We start from the raw sequence: 18,794 nt of genomic DNA on the forward strand, positions 1-18,794 counted from the left end.
TTTATTTAAATACAATGGTTTTGTATAATCAGAGTAACGTAATTAATCGTATCACCGAAGAAAAGGTTAAAAGCTTAAGTTGCCTTAAGGTTTTCTTGTACACAATAAACAAAGGAGAAAAATGCATTGAATTAGCCGGTTTTCCAAAGAGCAATACATCTGTCATGTATATTGTTTTCTTCATTATCCTCCACGCTCTCTTCTCTCTTTCCCCGAGTAAAAAAAAAAAAAAGATCGAACACACAAACAAACAAAAAAAGAGGTGATTCATGTCTGGGAAACAAGAGATCGGCTTACTGACTTAAAGATCGATCGATGCTGGGCTCTCGCTCTGTAATTAATCACGTACGTCCCTTCCCTCTTCTCCCCAACCCGGTCCCTTTCTTCATCGCAGCACAACCTTAATTAATTATACATAGCTCATTCTCCCTTTACAAGTCGGATGACTTTGCCTTGATTATTCAGAAGCACGTTCTTGAGAACTACACCTCCAATTCTTTCAACGGCTATTGCTTTGATTAGTGGCGTAGAAGGCTTTCGGTTCATAATGTATTGCTTACAATAATTACACACATCTACAAAGTGTCTTTTTGTGAGCCCAACATCCGTTGGCATTAATAAAGTAACATTAGATATCTCCAAAGGCTCTACCTAACTCCTACATAGAAATTGTTCTCCTAGGCGCATAATGAAACAGAGTAATAGGACAAAAGAACACTTCATGTAGAGTGGGTGAGTAACACGAAAAGCTTTAACGTGTTGATTGTTTTATCATATATATGACTGATATGAATTATCAACTAGTAGCATTCATTTATTGTTTATTTATTAAAAATAAACAAACTATTTCTCTTATAATAAAGCTTTTACTTTAACCATTTACATACAATGATTTTATATAGTAATAATAATAACATAATTAATTGAATATACAATAGAAATGGGTTCAGTTGTGGCTACAAAAATCTTTCGTCTCCTATTGCTGTAGCCAATTTTTGAAACATCTTGAATAGAACATATTCTTTATTTTTTTAAAATTAAACAGATTATATCTCCAATAATTCACTGTTTTCTTTATCTATTTACTTACAATGATTTTATATAATAATAATAACATGACTAATTTAATATCAGCAATAAAAATAAGTTCAGATGTGTTAAGTTCGACTACAAGAATCTTTCGTCTCCTATTGCTGTAGCCAATGTTGGAAACAGCTTAAAAATATGAATGAGATGTAGGAGTTTAGGAGGCTTCCGATTTCTCGATCAAAGGAGATTAATTGTCTTGGTAGCCACGAACAGTACAGATGTCATCTTATCTGTAAAGTTAAATAGATTATTAGAACACATATTCATTTATTTGTTGCTTATTTATTAAAAGTAAACATTATTTCTCTAATGATCCACTTTTTCTCTTTATATACAGTGATTTTACATAATAATAATATCATAATTAATTTAATATTCACAATAGGAATTAGTTCAGAAGGGTTCAGTTGCGAATACAAAAATCATTTCTTATTGCTGCAGCCAATTTTTGAAACATCTTGAATAGAACATATTCTTTTATTTATTAAAAGTAAACAGATTATATCTCCAATAATCCACTGTTTTCTTTATTTATTTACTTACAATGATTTTATATAACATAATTAATTTAATATCAAGGATAGAAATAAGTTCAGATGGGTTAAGTTCAACTGCACGAATATTTCGTCTCCTATTGCTGTAGCCAATATTAGAAACATTTTTAAATGCCACGAATGAGATGTAGGAGTTTAGGAGACTTCCGATTTCTCGATCAAAGGAGATCGGCAGCCACGTATAGTACCAATGCCATCGTATCTGTAGACTAAACAGATTATTAGAACATATTATTTTATTTATTGTTTATTTATTAAAAGTAAACATTATTTCTCTAATAATCCACTTTTTCTCTTTATCTGTTTATATACAGTGATTTTATAACAATAACTTAATTAATTTAATATTTAATATCCACGAATAAGTTCAGATGAGTTCAGCGAATACCAAAATCTTTCGTCTCCTATTGCTGTAGCCAATGTTTGAAACATCTTGAAATACCATGAGATGTAGGAGTTTAGGAGACTTCCGATTTCTCGATTAAAGGAGATTAATTGTCTTGGCAGCCACGAATAGTACAGATGCTATCGTATCTCTGATATTAGCGTATTTAGAGATCGCCAATAATTTATAACAGCTTCTGTAGAAATAGTTCGAGTAATTCGAAGTGGTGATCAGAATATCTGAATGCTTGGAAAACTTAGACGAGGTCAGTGGTATGTCGAAACCGTTTGTGTTGTAAATATAAAGTACGAGAATCATTATAAGTGATCTTAGAGCGAATTGAATTTACAGATGTAGAGATCTTGTTTTATTGTATATTAAATGAGAATTTATAGTAGAATAAGAGAAATTTACCTCAATATTGTCCGTAGAACACTTCGATACAAAACTCTTCAAACTTTAAACGGATATAAAACTACATTAAATGAATTTTCACACCCAAAGAACCATTAATGATTCGACACACCCGGAATTGATGGCTAAGGCGCCCAACTCGACCTAAAAATACATCAAACCACCAAGTAACTATGAGTAAAAGAAGACACTATGCCCATTAATAAAACCAAGCGAAAAATAATTACGAAGATGATATAAAATACTTTAAAATGTTAAGTTTTTAAAGTTTACTCATTTAAAATTAATTCTGGAAATCTTTATAATGAAAATTCCGCCTTCATTCATTTTACTAACCCCCTCTTAGAGCCTTATAAATCTTAATCAGGTCACCTCTGATGGTGCCTGGTTGCCAAGCTCTGTAGCCCACATAATCGGAGTCTTTCTTCATACTATCGTCCTTTTGCCGATCCCACCATTTGACTTGGCCGTCTTTGGACCCTTTCTAGAAGCTCGATGTCTTTTTTTCAGATGAGGTCTCCATACTTGAACACAGTATTCCAGGCTGCCTGTTTACACTGTTCAGAAAACTTCATATCTGTCCATATTGTAACTCCCGGATCCATTTCCTCCTCCACTGTTCAACCCCACCAAGTGTATAGCTGCATTGAAACATAGCTGCCACTTCTCTGACCATCTTTGAAATACGTGCATCCTGAAGGATGCACGTTGATGATCAGTGCTTGGCACTGATCATTAACGAATCTGCCAATCTTTACGTCATCTTGAAATTTTGACATCACACCTTCTATCCCTTCGTCGATGTCATTTATGAAAATGAGAAACAACAATGGTCCAAGAACGGATCCTCGAGGGACCAAACTCCTGACGTTACACCAATCTGAAGAATATCCATTAATCACGACCCTCTGTCTTCTGGCCTACAACCACCCAGCAATCCATCTTAGAATCTTACCAGTAATCCCAACCTGTTCGAGCTTATACAGCAACCTCTCATGAGGGACTGAGTCAAATGCTTTGCTAAAATCCAAATAAACTATGTCGAAATTATTCCCTAAATCCAGCTCATTGGGTGTCCTTCAGAATTTCATATCTATCTAAAACTCTTAGATAGATATGGAGTAGATCTGCTATAAAAATGCTTTAGATAAGAAACTAAACTCCTTATATGAACTCAAAGTCTTGATCTTGTTGTAAAATTAATCGTCTTATAAATATGAGTACTTAATTAGTGGCGTCTCTTTTTGATCCTGTTAGATCATATTATTAATTGATGGAACCACTACATCATTTGACTGACAGAACTTAATATATAGGCCTGTAGAACGATACAAAAATTTACATCAAGTATTTAAGATCAGGGAAGAATATGAATATCAAGTTGTTTCTAGAAACATTATTTTTCATGTCTTACTGGTAATAATACACTCGGTGCCAAAAAGAATTGTCTCACCCTAAGTGTACATCTCTCTGTCTCTTATTTTTACTTCTCCGTTATCAGTTTTATCCACTTCCTTCTCTTTATCCATCCATCTGTCTATATTTGTCACCGCTCTCTTTCACCCGCTGTTTCGTCATTACGATCACACATCCCAGTGAACTCTGAACTTACGAAGAGGCGCCTGTTCATCGATACGAAGTTAATCTATTTTCAGGAACCAGTGGAGCCGTATGTGTGTGCCCAAAAGCGTTTACGGGTTTGAATCACAATCCAAACTTCTCTCTCTGCATCCATCTCTTCAGAATAATCGTATTTTCCACACTTTGGAGTAAAACTGGGGGCCCCAGCTGCTACAGGTAATGCATAACACGGTTTAATGGTAGGAAAAGCTTCTTGCGAGACGAAGTGATGGTTCAACTCACCCGTGCAGTAATGACACCTAATAAAGTTTCGCTCACTAGACCACTTCTCAAATCCACTTATCCAAAGGCTAACAGTCATTACGATTTCGAATTAAATATGTCGATTATATTATTGTGTTTATGTACGCTGTAATTTCTCCTTTCATTGTGCAAATCAGTACGTTTATTAGTTTTGGATCTGTGGACATTCAGGCGAATTACAACAAAGATCAAAGGACTAAGTCAGCATTTGTTGATAAGCAGATGTATTAAGGAGAAAGCAGATACCGCTGGAAGATATGCCACGCGTACCTCAATTAAGCTAGATGTGTTTGAAATATTAAACTTTCTTACCATTAGCTTTTCAATATTTATAAAACTACGATTGATTATCTTCTTTATATGTGGTAGGCAGTGGAGTAAATCGATGGGACCTTTTCATGAATCTCCTTGGATCCATGACGATCCACCACACTTTAAATAATACGATGATGATGATTGGGATTTACAAATAAGACTCAATCCAGTAGACTAGCTAAAAGATAGGAGATAAAGTCATAATTGGTCAGTCTTCAAGGTGGACCAGCCTAACAAGCGAGATCCCTCAGAGATTGGCCTTGGGTCTCTTCCTATTTATACTTTTCATAAATGATATTGGACAAGGGCGTCCAAGGGATGATTTCTAAGTTTGTTGATTTAAAGGTGGGAAGAGTATTTAAGAATTCGAATCGGGACAAGTCTCTTGAAAAAGACTTTGATCGGTTGCAGATATGGTCCGAAAATGGCAAATAAATGTATGGTTGCACTTCTGGGAAGAAGCATCCTTGAGTCATGTATAAATTCGGGAGAGAGCAATTAAAAGTGGTCGAGGACTAAAAATCAGACATTAAATTTTCCTCACAGTGTAAACAGGCTGCTAGGAAGACACGGATCAATTTGGGATTTGTTTATTTTATTTTTGGGTGGTGCAGCAAAGTTCTTTTCCTTCCTTCATTTTGTCTTATACTAATACGTTATGGGAGAGCAGGTTTAGCGTACCTAATAAATAAATAAATATATATGGTATATATAAAGAAAGATGAAAAACAGAAAGTGGGAGATAAATAGCAAGCGGTTGAACTTTCAAAATAAAGAACTGTTTCGATGGAAAAATAAAAGAAACACGTTGGTACAGAGAGAGAGAGAGAGCATTAGTACTTGTGCGAAAGCTAGCCCACCTGGGACCGAGCAACGTAAAACAGAGAATTCATTGGCTAACGTGCTGCAGTAGAGTTCTCCACGAATGCTCCGCTCATGCGCTTTTGTGCAGTGGAATCGTAGAGCGAAAGCGGGGGTGTAGAGCAGAGACAATCTGTTGCTTCAATTTTCTCCGAAATAAGCGCGGAGATAAATACCAGAGCGACAGATAAAAGCACTGCCACGTTCGCATTCTCCGAAGATGGTGGGTTCCAGACAGGTTACCACGCAGTTGTTCTGGCCTATAGCGAACTGCTGGGTGTTCGATGCGTGGGAAACATTCCTCACAAACTCCCCCTCTTCGGGACCAATGTTGGATAAAGCGCATCCGCAGCAACACTTAAAAGCTGTCCTTGACATTTACCTCTACGTTAGATCAAGCCGGATATTCAGCTCTGTACAAAGCATCTATTAATCGACGTGGAATAATTCGTGCTCTTTCTGTATTTTTCTGTCTATCTGTACAGCATTTTATTCTCATCTTTATGGTGTTCTGTTAATATTGCGAGATTGATCAAAATCATCATGATATGTACCTGTATGTACAGTATGCGCCAAAATAAAGTGTACTAAACATAACGGACGTATTGGAGATTAAATTGTGCGTTATCAAAGTGGATGTGAGTTTAAGTGGCAGGATTTATGAATATAAGGACATATTTTAGGCTTCTGAAGGTATTCTCCAAGCCAGCGTCACCATTCATAAAATATGCGGTTAGATCGAACAAATACTGGCAGCGTTCCTGTATATAGAAGCAAAACAGTAATACAATACGCTGTTTATGCGTATTACACGAGGCGTTCTCAATACGAACAAAAGTATAAGAACATGTACAGTACGCTCCAAAAAAAAGTACTCTCCAACTCACCAATTATCTTTACACCTCAATCCTATAATTTGAGGTTTATATTGAGAAAGGAATAGACAGAGAAGTGGAAGAGGACCGAGAAAAAAAAAGAGGGAATGTGGAAAATGGAACAGAAACGAGATAAGGCACCATTACACAGATAACTCGCAAACCCAGTATCGAAAAATGGGACGGGAGAAACGCACGTGCGCATCATTCAATCGAAGTACATCTCATATTTTGCTCGGCAGTTGCCCGCGATTGGATCATCGGTGACATATGGATGCCACCTTGTCTTTAAGCATCTCCAACACACGTAATCTCATAACCACGATCGCGTGCATTTCGATGCGTGTAGGTTGATCCCAAGAACACGACGAGCCCAGAAAGAATTTTCTATAGACAAGTAAAACCGAAATCTATGGGTTGAAGATGACATCTGCGTAGCGAGAGGAGTTAGATCAAACGCGTGTTATTCTCTTGTGTCTCTGCTATTGGCACTTAGCAAAGCAGTAGATGGACAGTGTTCTCTGCTTGGAGATTCTTTAGTCGTGGCAACATATCAATATTTCACATCTATAATTCATGACCATCCCCGTATACCTTCTTTATTAGATTTTTTTGCTTCTATTCTGATAAGGCAAAAACGACAGCCCGGCCCAATATTTTCAAGGCACATCCGGGACACTTAATCTTAAGTAGAAATGAACTACCGGAGATTTCCCCCTTATATCGTAAACACGAACGGGTCTGATATTCATCTGTGGCATTAATCAATGGCAAGTTACCCCCCACACTTACATCTACAAAGATTAAACGCAGAAGATTGCAATTCTCTTAAAGTGGACATCGTCTGTGTGTAAAAATGCTGACAGTTATAAAAGAAAAAAAAAGGTTTGTACTCGCTATAAATTACTCGTAAAAGATGGAACGCAAAAAAGACATCGTTTATCTTTATTCTTGGAAACGAGCGCCATCTGGAGGAATAATCGTTTTCCATTTGCTGCTGCGTGTTGCTTAGATTAATCGATCTGTATTTCTATCAGCAAATGGAGGTGGGAAGGGGGGCGCGATTGTTTTAGATTACTTCACTGTTCAGTATCTGCAAACAGTATGTTCTTGGGTCAGTTTGTCTGTTTTAGAAATTAAAAAAAAGGATAAAGCCGAGAAACATCCCTGCAGTAGAACTAGATTCGCCTTGAACAGCAGATTAATTGAATAGCAGCAATTAAAAAAGCGAAATTTGCATATTTATATACAATGGTTAGATGCGTTGAACTTGAACGAAACTAGGCTTAATCGCAAATCAATTGCAAACGATAAAAATTAAAATTCGCACGGTTACCATGGTTACTCGAAATTTACATATTTAGAGTTGCCATGGTTACTCGAAATTAAAACGTTTACGGTCGCCATAGTTATCCGAAATTTACAAGTCTATAGTTGCCGTGGTAACTCAGAAATGTACATATTCGCAGTTGCCATGGTTATTTGAAATTTACATGTTTATAGTTGCCATAGTTATCTGAAATTTGCAAGTTTATAGTTGCCATGGTAACTCGGAAACGTGCATATCCACAGTTACCATAGTTATTTAAAATTTATACGTTTATAGTTGCCATGGTTACTCGAAAATGTACGTATTAATAGTTGTCATGGTTACTCGAAACTTATGCATCTGTAACTCCACGGTTATGTAAAATTTATATATTTATAGTCTCCACGTTTGTTTATTGAACCTGAAAAAGGGCAGGTCTAAATATTAAGTAATTTCAAATGATAAAAAAAGTTAAATTGACGTATTTAATTGTAGTTTCTATGGTTACCCCATTTATCGAACGTTATATTGTTTTAAATGTGATTGGGTACTACTTTCAGGCATAAATATGAGCTAATTGCAAAGTGTTACATTTGGATTGTTTCAGGAGCGCTCTTTTTGGCATTTTTATCGTAATTATTGATGTGGGGTGAGAAAAAGTTCGCAGTCAGCTTGTTTTTTCTCTCTCTCTCTCTCTCTTTTTTGCTATTGGCTAGTCTCCAGATAAAACGATCGGCCACAGCATATTTCACGCTGTCCGTCCTCCTGAAATAATGATGTATGAAATATCCCGTGCCATCACTCATTGATTTGAAGGCCTTCACGCTACTCGTCTATATAAACGCTCATTAATTTCCATATAGAGGTGTCAGTCGGTGGACATCTCGCGATAAATAGACCCCCTTCTCTCAGAATGGCATGAATTTTTAACTCCACCACGGACAAGATCAGCCCCCACTAATCTGCAAACCCCCTTCGAGATTCACTCGCGAGAAAGATGGCTTCGGTTAATGTTCCGAGTTTGCCGTGTTCGCATACCGAGGGTATTCTCTGAACATCGACCTTGCTGTCTCATGAATTCTGCATTTCCACCATTTTTTATTTTATTTTTCTTCTTCGGAAGAGATCTCTTGTTCCACAGCCGCCTTCCTCAATAATATGAAAAGATGTTGGTTCAGTACTCGGCGCTATTGATTTTGGAGTTAGATAGTGACCCAAATTTCCCCTAACTCCCCAGAAAAAAATGCTGAATATCATTTTATTTTCATGTTATATGATAAGAGATTCATTTGAAGCGTGTCGCAGTATTTCTGTATCGTAAAACTAGCGTAATACCATTTTGGATGATCGTTTGTATTGAGGTTTATCGGATACGGCGGTAAGTTCAGCATAAGCACTTTTAAATAACATGGAAAGAAAAAAAATTGTCTTTCTAATGTTCCATTTCTTTCTCCAATCTATTAATCATACTTTCGCTTATTTTATTTTTAATCTTAGGATCCAGAATTTGTTATTCTTAACTCGAAAGATGGTTTGATCGCTGTACCAATCTACTGTGCTAAAATTTACTTCTTGACAATTTTTTATAGAAAAAACTTTTATCAGATCTTTATGAAAATTGTTAAGAGGCGTTCCCTAATTAAATATTGTGATTCTTTTACAGTCCTCTCTTCTGAGGATGAGGAAAGACTCGTCCGGGATCTCTTTCGAGATTACAACAAATTGATAAGACCTGTAGATTCTATGAACCAGACAGTGGTGGTAGATTTTGGCCTCTCTTTCATCCAGCTGATCAACGTGGTGAGTATAACTTTATTTGACATCTGTTCGCTGTATTTTCGTCCTTTGGGTTTGGTTTTGCAACTCTTGTTTCATCATGAAATCTGGTGGAACTTTTGTTGTGTTAACTGATCCATTTGCCTCTTAATCCATAATGGAAAAAGAGACACCGAATTGGCTTCAACAGATAATTAATCTTCTTTATGCGAATGTCAGTTGTCACATGGTATGATCACATGTTGCTTGATATCAGATAAATTATGTACGATTCCCTGGAGCTTCTTAATCGATTAGGTCATGGAAAACACAGATGATCTTTTCGATTTTCAGAAAGGTGTTATTGTTAGAGGACATTCAGCAGGTTTCGCAATTTAGAAAACAAAGGAAATCACTGGTGGGTCGAAAGTAACCATCTCAAAAGTATACAATGATTAGAAGATAAAAGAATAATGTAGATCTAAAAGGAAGAAATGTAATAGAAATTTGATAATCCAAAAAAGAGACCGCAGGAATTTAAAGCGAATTGTGCGCCAGAACAAAATGATCAGTGTGCAGCAAATGACTGAAAAAATTTTCAGGAAAAGAAAGACCACTTTCCTACCAAACTATGCGGGGGAAGTTGAAGAATCTGGAATTTGGTAATCTTGGGCTTATCCAAAAGCCACTTCTTCTGGTACAAATCGAAAGATTCGACTGGAGTGGTACTGTCAACTCCAAGGCTTGACGGCAGGACAGTGGAAAAAGATCAGTTTGAAGACTCTTCATTTACGCTTGTTTGCAGCAATAGTAGGGTGAAAGTGTAGCTTGAACCTCGTGAAGCCACACTGAATCCAGACTCTCATGTCCACCACTAAAGCGGCTGGAATTGGTATCATGGTATGGGGCATATTATGTTGCTACAGCTTGTGTCCACTCATACCGCTAGAAGGTCGTGCTACCTCCAATGAACATCTTTCTGGCCTATCGCTCCAACTTCATCCTGCAATGCTTCATTTTTACCGGATTTCGATGGATTCCCTCAAGACGACAACGCAACTGTTTACCATGCAAAAGCTATATCGGAATGGTTTGAGGAATTCTGCCAAGGTTTCTTCGAGTGCTCCCCGAACTATATCCCTGGTTGCCAAATTCTCCAGCTCCGAATCCAACTGGTATTGATTGAGATATGTTGGAAAGAGCGGTTCAGCCTCAGAGTTCTCTACCGACCACAATAAAGCAAATGAAAAATAATGTGGGAAGAATGTTGAAATCTGGAGCTAGACTCGCTCAAACATTTAGTGGGATCTATACAACAACGTGTATGGGCTTGGAGCAAAATGTAGCCCTATTAGATATTCAATAAAGGTTTCTAATTCTTTGGCCAGTGAGTGTAGCATCCAAGTCCATTACTATCACTGCATCATCCTCTCAGTATTAAATACACTGGTGCTCATTAGGCAAGGAACAACAGGAGTGAGCGGTTTTTAGATCAAAAAGTGGGATCCGTGTTCATGAGGATTTTTAATTCTTATTATTCACCAGCCAACACGCTCCTCAAGATTATCAGGTGAGTTCTGAGTCATCTGTCTCTTTCCGTCTTTGTTCCTTTCTCTCTCTCTAATACAAGGCTTACAAATTTCTCTTTACTTTGCAATGTCTGGGTTTCACTTGAATACTCGTGTGTGTTAATCTGAGTGGTTATTTTTCATGGTTGGCCACAAAGTAATATTGATGTTTTTTTAGCGTGATTGAATAAAACGCAGGCGTGCATTCCTACCTTACTTCCATTAAGCGTGATAGATTTACACCCATATATATTTCTCTCTCAGGTTTCATAAAGAAAATACACATTCGGACGAACGCTGTTTAATCTCAGTGATGGGCCTATTGCGATTGGGGTTAATAGGCATGGCTGATCTCCCCAAAGAGAGCATAATGGATTGAATACACAACAGATATCTGGCACGTTTACTCACTTACACCATACGAGAATACAAAAGACATTTTTTTCCCTCTCAGACTGCAATCTCCACTATTCCTATCAACTATCCTTAGGTAGAGTTTCCAGACCTGACTAAACCACAAACGAGAGTTGTTTATCAATACAGTATAATCAGATTTACTGAAGTTATGCATCGAGCTAGTGAATGTATATTAAATAAGAGCTTCAAGCGCTATCTGGTAACTACAGACATTATCCACCTCTGTCTTATTTTAATGGTTTCATTATTTAAATGTAGCGGCTAATGAATCTATTTATGTCCAAAAAGTTAAAGCCATAAAGGCCATTGTATAAAAGATGGATTACTCTGCATAGTAACCATCGCTTGTTTAACTCCAAATCTCGGTTAATTCGGTTGGCTTCCTGATAAGCGCAGCCTCCAAAGCCAGTAGTGATTGCAATCCCAGATTAGAGGGATATTACTTGGAGATTTGCTTCCTGAATCAAATGTTATCTCCTGTACGTTAAGCCTGACGGAAGGCTAGTTGCTCTCACTGCTCTATTTTACCATTTGCAGTGAGCCGAACGAATCTCCTTCTGTTGATGGTAGATAATGAAGAGCAGCCCCATTCGTTGCCAGATGTCTCATTAATGTTAGTAGATTTCGATTAGCAATAACTAAATCGAAATAACGCTTTCTCGTCCTCCTTAAAATTCGTGGAACGTTTCATTTAATATAAATGCATGGAAATATTTCAAAATACTAAATATTGCATTTATTAGCTAATATTTTGGGAGGTGAGTGTAGAGAATCCTTTTCTTATGAAAAAAAAAAACTCTTGCCAAAAGTATAATAGCGTTCTTGGATTGAGCGAAACTCGCTTAATCCAAGCAAGAATTTTATCTACCAAATACATGGTGTCGCCAAAAAGTTAATCTGCTATTTATTTAAACTCTGAGACTTTGCTACAACCCTTTTTAGGACAAACTCGTCCCTCATTAGGTAATTTACAGAGGCTACCTGCTATTTGTTTAAAGGTGGCCCAACATCAAAACAAAAGTATGATAGTAAAGGTTCCAGTATCGCAGTTAGGCTAACTTATCCCAACTTCACTAATCTATTGGAACTCTTTGACTTCCTCTCTTTGAAACTTGACTTTCTCCAGTCCAAATTTCCTGACAGTGAGCTAGGAACCTCTGGTCAAAACTTGGTAACGGTTTCTTCTCCAATGGAGCCATTTTCTCGTGGCCGTTGTCAACCTTGTGTTGTTTGGCATTACAAGAATGTGAAATGGGATGATCTGCGAGATTTCGTTTTTTCTTTTCCTTGGTTGGATTACTGTTTTTCAAAATGTTTTGAAGTCTCAGAGAAATTATTCTTGTAGATATGGAATTCTTTATTCCACACTCTACCTTAAAATTTCATCCTGTATCTAAACCTTGGTTTTCTAAAAAAAATATGATAAGGCTGTCCAAGAGAAGAATGTTGCATATCGCAATTGGCTTGTTTCCAAATCTCCAAGTTCATTTTCTGCCTACACTAAAGCTCGCAATAATTGTAAAGCAGTTATTAATCAATACAAAATAGATTTCTAACAGGATAAGAGTAGAAAACTTGCTTCTTGTCCAAATGGTAGCCGTGCATTCTGGTCTCTTGCCAAAGCTATAGGCCGAAACATTTGTCCATCTCCATTCCCACCTCTGTCAAAATTAAATGGTTCTATTGCCACTTCAGCTGTATCTAGCATCCTATTTTTCTTCCAACTCGTGTATTGATATATTGGTAAACCACCTCCCGCCATTATCAGTACACTCCATTCAATGCCACCTGTGGTCTTCCTTTAAAAAGATGTCAAAAGGATTTTGATCTATCTTGATTCTGAGAAAGCTCCAGGTCCTGGTGATATTTCTTTACTCATTTTCAAAACCTGTGCTTCTGAACTTACTCCTGTTCTTTGCCGCCTTTTTTCACTTTCTTATTGCAAAGGTGTTTTTCCTTCTGCGTGGATATTTTCTCATATCCAACAAGCTCCTAAAAAGGGCAACAAATCCCTCCCATCCAGTTATCGTCCTATTGCCCTTATTTCTACTCTTTCTAAAGTAATGAAGAAATCAGTTAACCGCCAACTCTTAAACTACCTAAGAAACCTTTCATCTGATTAACGATCTCCAGTACGAATTCTGTCAGTGTCTATCCACTGGTGATATTCTGGCTTATGGTTCCTGTTTATGGACTAATTCAATGGAAAAGTTTGGTGAAACACAAGCAGTTGCTCTTGACATCTCAAAGACTTTCGATCGTGTTTGGCATAAAGGTCTTCTAAATAAGCTTCCATCTTATGGTTTGCCAACTGTTTTTTGTAATTGGATATCCAGTTTTCTCTTTGACCAGATAGTAACTGAATAATTAAAACTAATGCTAGTGTTCCCAAGGTTAATTTCTGTTTTCCCATTCTTTTCCTATTGTATATTAATGCACTTCTTCCATTGACCAGAAATCCTATCCATAGTTTTGCTGATGATAGCACATTGCATTAAACGTTCCAGTTTGAGAAACCTTGCCCTGCCCAAACAGCTTCAACTTCTGGAATATCTACTACCAATTCCTTAAATACTGATCTCCAGGTATTTCTCCAGTGGGGCAAAGACAACTTAGTTGATTTCAATCCTTCTGTGAACCAACTTTTCTTCTCCCTCATTTGTTAATTCAACTTCCATTCCTGGAACAACCTTCCTTCATACGTATTTCCTGAAAATTACCATCTACAGAAGTTCAATGTCAACAAATTTTATCTTCTCAACCTCCAACCCAAGCACGGTACTAAGTACTATAGGTTCTAATACCTCTCGTGTTTGGGGTTTTCATAAATAATAATAATAAATAACTATTATAGTTCATAGTCTGGCCTCTATAAGGCGTCCTGGAGCATCAATTTCAATGATCTTTATTTATGAACAGATTCTTCTAAAAAAATTGGCTTTTTTTAAAAAAATCTCAGTAATTTTCTTTCCATATTTCACTAAATAATTAAAAATAGATACGGGAGTAAATATTTTGCTAAATCATTACATTAGCATTCATTGGTGAGAAAAAATAAGCCAGAATTATTCTGTTTCTTATGATAAAAACAGAAAATGTCATTAATGTAAATTTTATTGCCAGCAAACTTGATTTAAGACACATCACGTATAATTTCTTCCTCGTGATGAATAATTAGTGTTAACCTTATTAAATATTTACCTGTAAAGGGCACCGTATTCAATCTTAATTTAAATTTAAATACGATATTAAAATTTTAATTATAGATTTAAATTTCAAATTATTCTTTTTCGCTAAAAAAGAAGTAATACATTTATACTTTTGTTACATCTCCACTTTAAAAGTTATTAATAATATTTTAAATTCTCTTTCAGAATGAAAAGAATCAGATAATGACTTCAAATGTCTGGTTACAATTGGTAAGTTGAATCTTTGGACAGGATAAAATTATTATTATTAAGGATTTTTGGTGAAATTCTAAAGTTTTTTTCATAAATTTCATATAAAAGCGTATTTTTTTCTATAAAATTCTGTTATGATTATTTCAAGTAGTATAAATCAACTCTTATTACAAGAGTTCTTTTATTAAACCAATCTTTATGTGTGTTTTTAGTCATGGACAGATTATCAGCTGAAATGGGATGACGCTGATTATGGTGGTATAATTACTCTCAGGTTACCTCCGGATAAAGTTTGGAAGCCTGACATTGTACTGTTCAATAAGTAAGTGACCTTTGGCCCAATGAATCAATATTTTTATGATATAATAATATACGCTTAGTACTAATTGTAATTTTGAAGAGTTGATTTTTTTTTTCGGCTAGCTAACAACGCTTTTACAGATTACAGCTATGTGGCTGGTCATACAGCGCTTGCGTGAGCTCTAATCTGTTTGACGGCTAGAGCAGAGAGATACTGAAACAGTGGTAGATACAGCTGAAAAAATGTATACCTCATAAAATCTAGTTAAACGTTTCCAAATATACCCTAGCTGATGTTGCAGCTGAACTCATTAGTTATTTTGCATCGATATTTACAGAAGAAAAACTCTTTATGTCAATGAAAAAATTATGGGAGTGAAGTTGAAAAATATGTAATTAATGAGGTTGAAATTTCACACGATTATTTAATGAAAAAACTTTCACTCCTACAGGCAGTTAAGGCTACTGGGGCTGATTGCATTTAACGTTTGATTTTAGGGAGGCGGCAAGTGAGTTCTTTGAACCACTGAGGCCAATTATGAGAGCATCACTAGACTCAGAAGAGATTCTATTGATTGGAAAAGTGCCAATGTATCGCCAATACATAAAGGCGTTTCTTAGAGTGAAGTGGGAAATTAATGACCTGTCAGTCTAACTTCAGTAGTAGGGAAAATCATGGTGGCAATGATCAAGGGTGGAATTCAGGATCATTTAGATAGAATTGGAATTCTGAAGGATACTCAGCATGGTTTTGTAAAGGGAAAATAATGTTTAACTAATCTGGTTAGCTATTTTGACAGGTCACTCAAGAGCTGGAATTAGGGAATAATTTCGACATTGTTTATTTAGATTTCAGCAATGCATTTGACTCAGTCCCACATGAGCAGTTACTTTATAAGCTGGAATAGGTTGGAATCGCAGGAAAAATCCTTAGATGGACAGCAGGATGGCTTCGGAGCAGGAGGCAGAGGGTTGTGATAAATGGTTATTCTTCAGATTGGGTTAATCTAAGAAGTGGAGTTCCCCAGGGATCACTATTGAGACCACTGTTGTTTTTGATTTTCCTAAATCACATCGATGAAGCGATAGAGGGAGTGATGTCTAAATTTGGAGATTATGTAAAGATTGGTAGAGTAGTAAATGATTGCCGCCAATCACAGCGTCTTCAGAATGACCTAGATAGACTTCAGGGATGGTCAGAAAAATGGCAGTTATGCTTTCATCCAGTAAAGTGTAAGGCATTGCAGCTGGGGAACAGTAACCCCAAAATAAATTATACCTTGGTGGAGTTGACCTAAAGCTAGTAGTGGAGGAAAGAGACTTGGGATTACGATACGGCAGACATGAAGTTCTCCGAACATTGTAGACTGGTTGCAAGGAAGTCCCATGATGTCCTATCGATGATTTATCGAACATTTACTAGTAAATATAAGGACGTCATAACCCCATTGTATAAGGCTATTGTTAGACGATAGTTGGAATACTGTGTTCAAGTATGGAGACTGCACCTAAAGAAAGACATTGCGCTTCTTGAAAAGGTTCAAAGACAGGTAACTCGCCTGGCGAGTTTGGCAAAAGGGCGTCCATATGAGGAAAGACTTCGAATATGTGGGTTGCACAGCTTGGAAACTAGGCACCTTAGAGGAGACTTTATTCAGGTGTTTGAGGCTCTGAGAGGCATAACTAAAATGAACGAGGACGAAATTTTCATGGTTATAAATGATTCTAGAACTAAGGTACATAAATTCATGTTATGTGGGGGAGATGTTTAGAATGGATTGTAGGAAGTTTTATTTTAGACAGCGAGTTATAAATTACTGGAATAAGTTACCTACATGGGTGGTAGAGGCTAACAGTTTGGGGAAATTCAAATTACAGAGTTATGGAAATGAATTCATGAATTCATTTGGTATTTCATAATAAATTGGAATTTCCATAATCCCTGAAAACACTCCAGGAAGGCGTGTGATCATCTGGATAGCAATACAAGCATAAAATCGCGATTGTTAACAGTGCTTAAAATGTTCAGTAATTCAGTTTACGGGTAAGTCCTCAATATCCTTTTTCAAACGGTGTGGAGAAGATCTGGGTTTTACCTTTTAATTAAACAACATTGAGATTCAATAAGTTTTTATTATTATATTATTAAGGAAACTCTCTGCTGGATATATTGTTAAGATTAACTGTAATTCGATTCCTATGCGCAATATTACAATGAAAATATGTTTTTCGATTCCATCGGTTTCCAATTGCTTTTGTTTTTGTCATTTCAGTGCCGATGGAAACTATGAAGTCCGTTATAAATCGAACGTGCTCATCTACAGCACTGGGACTGTGATGTGGGTTCCTCCTGCTATTTACCAGAGCTCATGCACCATAGATGTCACCTACTTTCCATTCGATCAGCAGAAATGCGTAATGAAGTTTGGATCGTGGACTTTCAATGGTGATCAAGTGTCCTTAAATTTGTACAACAACAACTACTGGGTGGATCTGTCTGACTACTGGAAAAGCGGCACGTGGGACATCGTGGAGGTGCCAGCCTATCTCAACATCTACAATAGCTCCAAACACGAGAAGCCTACGGAGACAGACATTTCTTTCTACATCACGATTCGGAGGAAGACACTCTTCTATACGGTTAACCTGATTCTACCGACTGTGTTGATTAGTTTTTTGTGTATCTTAGTCTTCTATCTCCCGGCAGAAGCGGGCGAAAAGGTCACCTTGGGAATCTCCATTCTGTTGTCACTGGTAGTGTTCCTGCTGTTGGTGTCCAAGATATTGCCACCGACGTCACTTGTTCTTCCACTGATCGCCAAGTACCTGCTCTTCACCTTTCTTATGAACACGGTTTCCATCCTGGTCACGGTGATTATCATCAACTGGAACTTCCGCGGACCCAGAACTCATAGGATGCCAAATTGGATTCGAGCAGTTTTCTTAAAGTATTTACCAGCCCTTTTGTTTATGAAGAGGCCTAAAAAGACCCGACTTAGGTGGATGATGGAGATGCCCGGTGTTGGGCTCCATCATCACTACCACGCCCCACCTGAGATAAAGCAATGTACTCTAAAAGGTAAAATGGAGTTTCTCGAATTAGCTGACATCCATCATCCAAACTGCACTATTGCTCGCAAGCCTTCCTCCGAAAGGGATGTTGGGAGAAGAGACAGTGAAAGTACGGACACTCTGTTCCTCTCACCTGATGCGTATAGGGCGACAGAAGCCATTGAGTTTATTGCTGAACATCTGAGAAGTGAGGACGAATACATACAGGTAATGGAAAATGCACATTATTGTTTTGTTTTTTTTTCGTTTTCATTGTAATAATGATTTGTTCAAAAGGTAATGAAAATTTTAAATCATAAGTAAAGATTTCTTAAATAATGCGAACTTGAGAACTATGGTCACCACTGTCACTGATGTAATTTGAGTCTAATTCGACACAACAGTTGAATATGAGGGAGATAACTCGAAAATTTTCCCTTATGGATGTGTACTAACATCCATAAGGGGAAATGGCGCTTTCTATTTTATGTTTTATTTACACCAAGGCAAAGAAGACTAGGAGGCGTCGGTATATTGGGTTTGTAGATTATATATGGTCTATGATCAGTTTGCCTGTTTCGATGTGGGACAAACACAAGTTTCCAGAAGACGAAGG

General features: G+C 36.9%; 1 protein-coding gene across 1 annotated transcript in view; it reads left to right on the forward strand.

Moving 5' to 3' along the window:
• LOC150088802 (acetylcholine receptor subunit beta-like 1) overlaps positions 1–18,794 on the forward strand; it is an 88,066-nt gene that overhangs the window by 47,510 nt on the left and 21,762 nt on the right. Inside the window, exons 2-5 of the mRNA XM_090370906.1 lie at positions 9,350–9,486; positions 14,801–14,845; positions 15,040–15,149; positions 17,401–18,406. Coding sequence (XP_090227032.1) covers positions 9,350–9,486; positions 14,801–14,845; positions 15,040–15,149; positions 17,401–18,406 — 1,298 coding nt within the window. The remainder of the gene's footprint in view (positions 1–9,349; positions 9,487–14,800; positions 14,846–15,039; positions 15,150–17,400; positions 18,407–18,794) is intronic.

The sequence above is a fragment of the Mastigoproctus giganteus genome, chromosome 3, assembly GCF_048544385.1.
Source record: "Mastigoproctus giganteus isolate SK-2022 chromosome 3, ASM4854438v1, whole genome shotgun sequence".
Lineage (NCBI taxonomy): Eukaryota > Metazoa > Arthropoda > Arachnida > Uropygi > Thelyphonidae > Mastigoproctus > Mastigoproctus giganteus.